General features: G+C 50.6%; 1 protein-coding gene across 1 annotated transcript in view; it reads right to left on the bottom strand.

Annotated features, from left to right (window-relative positions):
* Window positions 1-5,683: 5,683 nt before the first annotated feature.
* LOC117887581 (zinc finger protein 34-like) overlaps window positions 5,684-10,582 on the bottom strand; it is a 7,668-nt gene continuing 2,769 nt past the window's right edge. The window contains exons 2-5 of the mRNA XM_034790225.1: window positions 10,068-10,194; window positions 7,781-7,879; window positions 6,722-7,492; window positions 5,684-5,727 (exon numbers count right to left, since the gene is read on the bottom strand). Of these exons, the coding sequence (XP_034646116.1) occupies window positions 5,684-5,727; window positions 6,722-7,492; window positions 7,781-7,879; window positions 10,068-10,194 (1,041 nt within the window). The remainder of the gene's footprint in view (window positions 5,728-6,721; window positions 7,493-7,780; window positions 7,880-10,067; window positions 10,195-10,582) is intronic.

Genomic DNA, 10,582 nt, shown 5'->3' with positions numbered 1-10,582 from the left:
TGGACATGCAACAGCCCTTATTAACCTGAGCTGAGATTCCCCAAGCACTTCAACCAAAAACACAGTTTTCAATAAAACAAAGCAGGATTATTAACTATAGAATGGTAGGTTTTAAGTGATTATAAGTAGCAGCCCCAGAGATCAAAAGTTGGTTACGTAAGAAATGAAAAATAGAATTGCAGTCTAAATTCTACAGACTAAGCAAGATTTGAATCAAGCAGTTTCTCACCCCACTGGATGTTCCAGGTAGTTTACAGTTCTTAATATACAGACTGAATTCCCTCTCAGCCTGGGACCAATCTCCCAGTTCAAAGTCTTTGTCTTCCACACAATCTTCCAGGTGCTAAGATGGGGGAGGAGAGAGGCCCAGCAGTGATGTCATCGTTCCTCACTTATACTTCCTCTACAGGTGCCAGAAGGATCCTTGCTATGATGTGGGGGTTAGGCAGCCCCCGTTGCATATGTGCTCCCTCTGAGAAGTCTTAGACAGTGGATTCTTCTTGCTGGGCCATAAACGTCTGCCTGGTCTGTGACAGTTGCTCCTTTGTTGCCACTGAAAGGCCAGCTGTGGGCGTTTCCAAATTACCACACATTTCAGGAACAAATCTATAGCAATACTTTATAACTTCACATACAGTGACAGTACATACAATTCAACAGGATATTAATCAGATACCTCACAAGGCTTGCATTGTACAAACATATAATCCAATCACAGTGGTGAATATGAGGGTTCCAGTGTGCTATTTTGAGGGTCAGAGGCCTTGGCTACACTTGAGAGTTACAGCGCTGTAAAGGCTCCCCCAGCGCTGTAACTCACTCCCCGTCCACACTGGCAAGGCATTTGCAGTGCTGTATCTCTGTGGTTGCAGCGCTGCATGTACTCCACCTCTCCGAGAGGAATAGCCAGTATTGCGCTGCCGCTGCAGCGCTGCGGCGCCAGTGTGGAGGCCCAATGCGCTGTGAATAGCCTCCAAAATTATTCGGCAGTATCCCACAATGCCTGTTCTAGCCACTCTGGTCATCAGTTCGAACTCTACTGCCCTGGCCTCAGGTAACCAACCATGTGACTCACCCTTTACATTCCCCGGGAATTTTAAAAATCCCCTTCCTGTTTGCTCAGCCCAGCAGGCGTGGAGTGCTATCAGTGACCATGCCTCCACGCGCCAAGCGAGCCCCAGCATGGAGCAATGGCGAGTTGCTGGACCTCATCAGTGTTTGGTGGGAGGAAGCTGTACAGTCCCAGCTGCGCTCCAGCCGTAGGAATTACGATACCTTCGGGAAGGTATCAAAGGACATGAATGAAAGGGGCCATGACCGGGACGCCCTGCAGTGCAGGATTAAAGTGAAGGAGCTGCAGAGTGCATACCGCAAAGCCCGCGACGCAAACGGCTACTCAGGTGCTCCCCCCCGTGACCTGCCGATTCTACAAAGAGCTGGATGTGATACTTGGGGTTAACCCCACCTCCACTCCGAGCACCACCATGGACACTTCAGAGCTGGTGGGGGGGGGGGGAGGAGGAAGAGGAAAACGGGAGTGATGGTGGTGGGCCGGATGGAGACACCCTGGAATCCCTGGAGCCATGCAGCCAGGAGCTCTTCTCGAGCCAGGAGGAAGGTAGACAGTCGCAGCGGCCGGTACTTGGTGGAGGACAAACAGAAGAGCAGGTTCCCGGTAAGCGGTTTTTTTTTTTTTCGGGAAGGAATTTTTTCGGTGCGGGCTCTTTGGGAGAGGAGGGTTAGGCATGCATGCCTAGATGTGAAATAGTGCATTGATGTGGTTTATCACATCGCGGTAATCGGACTCGGTAATCTCCTCAAATGTCTCATCCAGAACGTGTGCAATGAGCTTGTGCAGGTTTATCGGGAGAGCCACCGTGGTCCTTGTCCCAGCCAGGCTAACGTGTCCACGTCCCTGTATCGCGAGGGGTGGGGGGACCATTGCTGCACACAGGCAAGCTGCATATGGGCCAGGGCGGAAGCCGCATTGCAGTAGAAAACCCTCCCTTGCTTCCCAGGTCACCCTCAGCAGTGAGATATCGTCCAGGACGAACTCCTGTGGAAAATGTCGGGATAGTGGTCAGTGTAGGTGCCCTCTGAAGCTGTTGGCTCTCCCCAAGGCACAGAAACCCAGAGGACAGTGCAGCCCTGAAACAATCAGTCCCCCTTACTCACCATTTTGAGGCTCCTGTGGGATATGTGTGCTCTGTTTCGGACGGGAAAATTATGCTATTGTGTAGACCCTGTGTGTTTTCTACTCCTTAAGTGTGGGGGAATCATTACTCTGTCTGGTATAAACAATGCTGCCTCTGTTAAATGCTGCATTTTGCCTATACTGCTGCATCAACCTTGAGACCTCAGCCGTCCCTCTTATTGCCTGCTCAGAGACTGCAAAGACTCAGGAAGAGACCGCGAAAAAGCAAAGAAGACATGCTACAAGAAGTGATGCGACAATCTATTAAAGAGAATGAGAAAGCATAGAACTGGAGGGAGAGAGAAAGCAGGATCCGCCAGGAAAACGCAGCGCACCAGCGGCAAAGCACCGCGCACCGGCAGCAAAGCACTGATAGGCTCATAAGCATCCTGGAGCGCCAAGCAGACCAGGAGCTGGTAGACATGCAGAAAGAGGAGCAGTACCGCAAACGCCACCCCCCCCCCCCCCCAGCCCTTGTCCCAAAACTCTTTCCGTTGTGCCCCACTGTCACCTCCAACCCACTTTCCCCAACTTCCGTGTTCTTCACGCCACCCGCTGCCTCCAACANCGCCCCCCCCCCCCCCCCGCAGCCCTTGTCCCAAAACTCTTTCCGTTGTGCCCCACTGTCACCTCCAACCCACTTTCCCCAACTTCCGTGTTCTTCACGCCACCCGCTGCCTCCAACACCAGTATCTTCACCACCCAGCCCTGAAAACCATGACCCTTACCCTCTGCACTCAACCCCCAACACCATGCAGTATAGCTGTCCTGAAGTGCAGCACTCACTGCACAGCACACCAGACAGGACATACGCGAATCTGTGATTGTACTGTTCCCCACTCCACCCCCTTGTTTCTTTTCAATAAATGGATTCTTTGGCTTTGAAAACATTCTTTATTATTGCATAAAATAAAAGACTCCTTAGCCCAGGAAATAAACAGGCACTGCAAGTCTGCTTAGCAAACACTGATTCCTAAAGATTGGAACTACTGCACTTCACTCCCATGCAGGGCACCAGATATCACTGGTGGTTTTCAGCCTTAAATTGCTCCCTCAAGGCATCCCTAATCCTTGCAGCCCCGCGCTGGGCCCCTGTAATAGCCCTGCTCTCTGGCTGTGCAAATTCAGCCTCCAGGTGTTGAACCTCGGAGGTCCATGCCTGAGTGAAGTTTCACCCTTCCCTTCACAAATATTACGGAGGGCACAGCACGCGGCTATAACCGCGGGGATGCTGTTTTCGGTCAAGTCCAGCTTCCAATACAGAGATCGCCAGCGTCCCTTTAAATGGCCAAAGGCGCACTCCACAGTCATTCGGCACCGGCTCAGCCTGTAGTTGAACCGTTCCTTGCTGCTGTCAAGGCTCCCTGTGTAGGGTTTCATGAGCCCTGGTATTAATGGGTAAGCGGGATCTCCAAGGATCACAATGGGCATTTCAACTTCCCCTACCGTGATCTTCCGCTCTGGGGAAAAAGTCCCGGCCTGCATCTTCCTGAACAGCCAAGTGTTCCGAAAGATGCGTGCGTCATGCACCTTTCCGGGCCAGCCTGTGTTAATGTCAATGAAATGCCCACGGTGATCCACAAGCGCCTGGAGAACCATAGAGAAATACCCCTTCCGCTTAACGTACTCGGATGCTAGGTGGGGTGGTGCCAGAATAGGAATGTGCGTCCCATCTATCGCCCCTCCGCAGTTAGGGAAACCCATCTGTGCAAAGCCATCCACTATTTCCTGCACGTTACCCAGAGTCACGTTTTTTCTGAGTAGGATGCGATTAATGGCCTTGCAAACTTGCATCAACACGATTCCAACGGTCGACTTTCCCACTCCAAACTGGTTATCGACCGACCAGTAGCTGTCTGGAGTTGCCAGCTTCCAGATTGCAATAGCCACCCACTTCTCCACTGGCAGGGCAGCTCTCAATCTCGTGTCCTTGCGCCGCAGGGTGGAGGCAAGCTCCTCACACAGTCCCATAAAAGTGGCTTTTCTCATCCGAAAGTTCTGCAGCCACTGCTCATCATCACAGACTTGCATGACGATGTGATCCCACCACTCGGTGCTTGTTTCCCAAGCCCAAAAGCGGCGTTCCACGATGCTGAGCATGTCTGTGAATGCCACAAGCAATTTCATGTCATATGCGTTACGCAGCTCGATAGCATCATCAGACTCCTCACCCTCACTCTCACTTTGGATCTTAAGGAATAGTTCGATAGCCAAACATGACGTGTTGGCGAGGCTCGTCAGCATACGCCTCAGCAGTTCGGACTCCATTTCCCGCAGACAGATCGCGCTGCACAGAAACCTTTGAAAGATGGCGCCAAAGGTGGACGGAAACAAAGGGATTTCTGGGATGCAAAGCGATGCATCACGGGGCATTGGGACAGGACCCAGAATCCCCCGCACCCAGGCCCCCTTCCCACAACCCATGGCACCAGAATGGGAAAAGGTGCTCTGTGGGATAGCTGCTCATAATGCACTGCTCCCAATAGCGCTGCAAGTGCCGCAAATGTGGCCATGACAGTGTGCTGGGCAGCTGTCAGTGTGGACAGACTGCAGCGCTTTCCCTACTCAGCTGCACGAAGTCAGGTTTAACATACAGTGCTGTACATCTGCAAGTGTAGCCAAGGCCAGAGTGTCACAACAGGAGATACCACTCATCCTCTTCCTTGGAAGCTCTGGGAAGGGGTAAATTTGTAGGCCTGGTTATCACAACAGTTACCACTGAAGGAGTGAGAGCATCAGAGAAACCACAAGGAAACTGGGAGCAGGAGCAGGCATCCAATAGGAAATGAAGGCCTGGGATGGAGTCTGACCAGGATGGCTGAGAGCCTGCAGCTCTTCTGCATTCATGGGGAAATGTAACAATTCTGCCTGGGAATCACGGGACTCCTCACTGAGCATGGAGACACTGGAGATGCTGCTGGGGAAAAGGAGATGGGCTGCTCCCCATCCAGGAGCATCTGGCTATCTAGCCTGGCAGAGACCTGCTGCTTCAGTTCTGAGCGACTGCTGGGGCTCAGCCCAAGCCACAGCTCCTGAACTCTGCCTCTGAGGCTGTTTAACCCCTGCACTGATTAAACCTGCTGGACAGGGGAAGGGAAGAGACAGAGACTGAACCCAGAGGCACTCAGAGGCGCGAGAGTAAAGATGTTGAGGAGCCCAGATCCCCTTTTAAAACTAGATGGACAGAAACATCAGCAAAAGGGCTGGATATGGGGAAATGAGCGATTCCTGCTGAGGGGCAGTGAATAAGGGAGTAACTGACCTGGTTTGAGGCAGTTTGCCCACCACCCCTCAAGAAGAAACTTGTGGGACGCCCACGGTGATGAGAGACTCATTCAAACATTTTATTATTTATTTGGAAAGCCAGAGACCAAGAGAAGCACAAATGTAAACAAGAAAAAGACTCTCCCGAAATTCCAGAAACATGAGACCCTCTCTCCTCCCTGACCACCGACAATAAGATATAAAATCCTCCCATGGCCATTACAGTCAACCACACATGTCATCCTCAAATGCAGCACATTTACACTTTGCTGCAGGAGGGCACAGACCCATTTACCCACAGGGAGAGTGTAGGAGCTGGATTTTATAATGTACTATGAGAATTAATGTATAATTTGATTTCATCCTGTCAGCCACCCTTTTTGAATAGCAGAAAGGAATGACAGACCAGAACAATCCTTATGACTAATTATGGTCATCCTTTTGTTTTAGAATAAGTTATAAAGCTACTATGGTTTCCTATATGTATTACAAATTAGGAAGTAAGAGACAGGATTCTCTATTGTGTCTATGTTAAGTAGCTTAGAGGAACATTGGAGGCCTGGGTCTCAATGTAAATTGGCTTGGTTATTGATTGTAAAACTTAGCAAGGTTTAAGTTGCAATGTCCTTTTGCTCAATATAAAATACTACTGTTTGTATTCTCAATCTGTTTATGTGAATGAGGAATGTATGCATTAGAAAAAGAAGGGGTGAAGGCCATTGTTATAGCCAGAGTCAAGGAAGAAGGAGTGAAGAAACTTAAAGGACATCAAAGAATCATCAACACACATCCATAAGGAAGAGCAGATTGACGACCCTGAGGTAAAGGCTGGCACCCCTAAAGACAATTGATTAAATCGGAACAAAGAACAGGATGACCCTCTTGGAGGTGTATTGGAATGTTTACACCAATTAAGAAGTAACCGGTCACAAAGTGACACAGCAAAATCCATAGGCTTCAACAGAGAAGAAATCCTATAAGAACAGGGTGCTTTGCCATAGGACTTTGGGTTCGTCTTGCCACACTCCAGGAGCATCGGATCGCGACCGATAGAACCCCGCTCCCCTCTGCGACCAATCTGGCTGGCCACTAGATCGATCCAGACTCTGGACTGGTAACTATAAACATCACTGCAGGACTGTGTGTGTGTGTGTCTATAAAGCATATGCTAACTGTGGTGTTCTCAATAAATGCTGTGTGTATTTACCTTCCTCTATAAAGATCCCGTGTGCTTTGTATGAGCATAATAAGAGCTCCCAACACCCATCTTGTGTAGTTTCTGGTGAGACATTAGCTCCAACTTTGTCTTGTAGCTTTTCCCACAGACAGAACAGCTATAGGGTGACTCTTCTGTGTGGGTTCTCTGATGTTTAGTGAGGACTGAGCTCTGAGTGAAGTTTTTCCCACACTGGGTGCATTTATAGGGTCTTTCTCCAGTGTGGATTCTCTGATGTCTACAGACAGAGGAGCTGTGCTTGAAGCTTTCCCCACACTCAGGGCATTTATAGGGTCTCTCTCCTGTATGAACTCTCAGATGTGCAGTGAGCTTTGAACTATGACTGAAGCTTTTCCCACACTCGGGGCATTTATAGGCTCTTTCTCCACTGTGGATTCTCTGATGTTTAATAAGGTCTGATTTCACCTTGAACATTTTCCCACAGTTGAGGCATTTAAAGGGTTTCTCTTCCTTGTGGATTCTTTGATGTACAATCAGATTTGATCTCCGACTGAAGTTTTTCCTGCAATCAGCACATTCATACGGTTTCTCTTTAGTGCAGATTCTTGGCTGGATCGTAGTTTCATTCAGGTTATTCAGATCTCCATCTCGGTGAGTGGATTTACACGATCTCTGCTCTTGGTGGTTCCACTGCTGCCTCTCTGGTCTGGGCTGACTCTCACAGGCATGTCCCTGCTCCGGACTCTGGGAAACTTCCTCTTCACGTCTTCCCAGTAAGGTCCCCTGCAGTTCCACTTGCTCAGGACCTTCCTGCCCAGGGTTCTTCTCCTCATTCTCACCCACCAACACATCACCTGCTAAGATAGAGAGAGAATCCAGACATTAATCCTTCCCTGTGCCAGGGAGAAAGGGAAGCTCAGGAAGGGGAACGGAAAAGGGGTGGAACAAACAGGAATAACTCTTGGGGAGATGAAAAGGACAGGAGCCATGAGTGACGTATGTCATGAGGACACAATATCTGCTGGGGACAATCCTGAACTCAGTGAGGTGAGGCAGAAAGCAAGAAGCTCAGGGCCCTTTGTGGGAATCCCAGCTGTTTATGCCAATCATGGATGGTTTGTGAATCCATTTAACCAATTCCTCACCTGTGCAAGTGTTTTTGAAGAGCTTCCTTTCCACATAGCCCCATGGTTCTTCCCCTTGTTCCAGCTGGGAGATCACCTCAGGTCTGGGAATGGGAAATGCTGCTCCAGGGAAAGAAAAGAGGTGAAACCAGGTGTGACGCTATATGAAATATGGGAGACATTTTAAGATATTGTTGATACCAAATTTATAAAATTGTAAGCAATCTGACCAGATATACCATGTAAAGTGTCTGTGAAAATGTTATAATTTGTTAAGTATGATAATTTTGTTTATATGTTTGTATCACCTTTGTATTATGAGTTATAGATGTGTAGGGTACATCTGTATTTCAAAACTTGTGCTGTGTTTCTGGGTGACACCCCCAAGACAGATTGGCATCAGCACTGCCTAGCCTGTTCAATGGCCCATCAAGGGTCATCAGCTGTACAATGAACCCACTGAAAGAAGCCAGGGACTACACCTTATGAGCCAGCAAGTCATGTAGGGGCATGCTTATGGAAGAGAACTCTAAGGCTTTTCCATGCCATGGGCTAGGCACTAGCGTAGCTAGTGGGGTGCAGGGGAAGCAGCCGCTTCCCCTGCCTTTCCAAAAGCGGCCGGAGGAGCGAGGGGGCATGCAGGCTGGCGGCCCGCAGCACGGCCCGGCTGCTGCGGCCCGGCCGGAGAGGAGCAAGGGGGGGCCCAGGTTGGCGGCCCGCAGCGCGGCCCGGCAGCCATGGCCGGGCCAGAGGAGCGAGGGGGGACGCAGGCTGGTGGCCCGGCAGCCGCGGCCGGGCCAGAGGAGCGAGGGGGGACGCAGGCTGGCGGCCCGCCGCCATGGGGGGGCGGCGGGCACGGCCGGGGGGGGGGCACAGCATGGCGGCCGGAGGAGCGAGAGGGGGGGCCCAGGGGGGGGCCGGGGGGGGCCGGAGGAGCCATGGGGGGGGAGGGTCGGTGGGGCGGGAGGAGAGGCCAGGGGGGCGGGGCCAGAGGAAGAACCAAGGGGGGGGCGCCTTTTTTATCTTTGCTCCCCCTCTTAAAAGCTGGCTACGCCACTGGTGCTAGATAGCTTTTGTTTGGGACACAGGAAGTACAAGTCACATGGCAAAAATATATAAAGAGAAGCTGTATCATCTCCATTTTGTCTTCATTCCTGCTTCTTACCTCTGGAGTAACTTTTCTACAAACTGAAGCTCTAAACAAATGACTGAACGACCCATCCAAGCTGTGGATGTGCTCCAGAGGGACTTTCAAGCCAGTAATTCACCAATACTGCTAAGAACCTGATATTTGGACTTTGAAGTCTTATGTGTGTGTCTGATTGCTTGACCATTTAACAATTCCCATCTTGTTCTTTTCTTATCTTATAAACCTTTAGTGTTAGATACTAAAGGATTGGCTGGCAGCATGGTATTTTGGGTAAGATCCAAACTAATATTGATCTGGTAATGTGGCTGGCCCTTTGGGGTCAGAAGAACATTTTGTTTAAATAACTTCTCACTTTACTGGACCTAGGTGGTGATTGGGAGCCACAGAAGTTGGAATGCAATAAAGGGGGCTGTGTGATTTCATTTTTTCACTTCTTGATAACTAACGTGGGGGATCAGAAGCACAGTTGGCGACTGGTTGGTGAGTCTAATTTCAGTGTTAACCACCAGTTTTAGAAGTATCTCCTCTCCTTTTTTCAGCCTGCCCTCCTTTTTTCAGCCTGCCCTGCCCTTGGCATTTTCAGTGAGGGCTTCCCTAGACACCCTGGGTCACGCCAGGGTCTTACAGTTACTCAGAGACACAGATGTTTCCAGGTGTGCTGGGTGGGAGGGTGCCCTGGTATAAAGCCAACAGATGAGGAAATGTTCCTGGATATCCTTTGGAGAGATTGAATGGTTCCTAGGAGATGTGTACATTCAGGGATCTCCACTCTGAGGGATTTTAAGAATCTGGCATAGCTCTTACCACTTTGTAACCCTGCTGAGACCAGAGCCCTTTCCAGGCACAGAGCCAGTCCTGGGAAGAGCGGGACACACAAAATCTCCAAATGTGAGAATGAGCCCATGTTTAAAAAGACAAGGAACACACCACCATCGTCTCTCTTGGATGGGGTGGATTAACATCTTCCCCCCCCGTCTCCAAATTGCCTCTTCCCTGGAAGAGGAATAGAGGTGACAGGCTGTCTCTCAAGAGTTTGGGGGACTACTGGGCTGATCCCCCTGAAATCTAGGGGACCAGGAAAGAACCCTAAATACAAGCTGATTTTGGTTCATCAGAGATCCCCCTGCTTCTAATGCCTGAGGGGACAGGATTTCTTACCCAGCAAGGTCACATTCTCATAATTCTCCTGCATCACATCCATGTAGAGGGTTCTCTGACATGGATCCAGCAGAGTCCACTCCTCCTCCGTGAAATACACAGCCACCTCCTCGAAGGTCACTGGCCCCTGAAATAGCCAGAGTCCCCCACTCAGGACCTGTTCCCCCATCCACAATCCCCCAGCTCAGTTTCAGGCAATGTGATGGGGGTAAGGTTGCCAACTGTCATACCACAGAAACCCAAACACCCTTGCCCTGCCCCTTCCCTAAGACCCCGCCCCTTTCGTGAGGCCCCGATCCGCTCATTCAATCCCCCCTCCCTCCGATACTGACTGTCCTCCACCTTCACTCACTTTCACCGGGCTCAGGCAATGGGTTGGGGTGTGGGAGGCGATGCAAGCTCTGGGCTGGAGCCGAGGTGTTCAGAGTGTGGGAGGGGGCTCCGGGCTGAGCCTGGGGTAGGTGTGCAGGAGGGGGTCTGGGGTGCAAGCTCGGGGGGGGGGGGGGGGGGGGGGG

This window comes from Trachemys scripta, chromosome 14, assembly GCF_013100865.1.
Source record: "Trachemys scripta elegans isolate TJP31775 chromosome 14, CAS_Tse_1.0, whole genome shotgun sequence".
Classification (NCBI taxonomy): Eukaryota; Metazoa; Chordata; order Testudines; family Emydidae; genus Trachemys; species Trachemys scripta.
The sequence above is the reverse complement of the archived record's forward strand: the minus strand, read 5'-3'. Positions and strand labels throughout refer to the sequence as shown.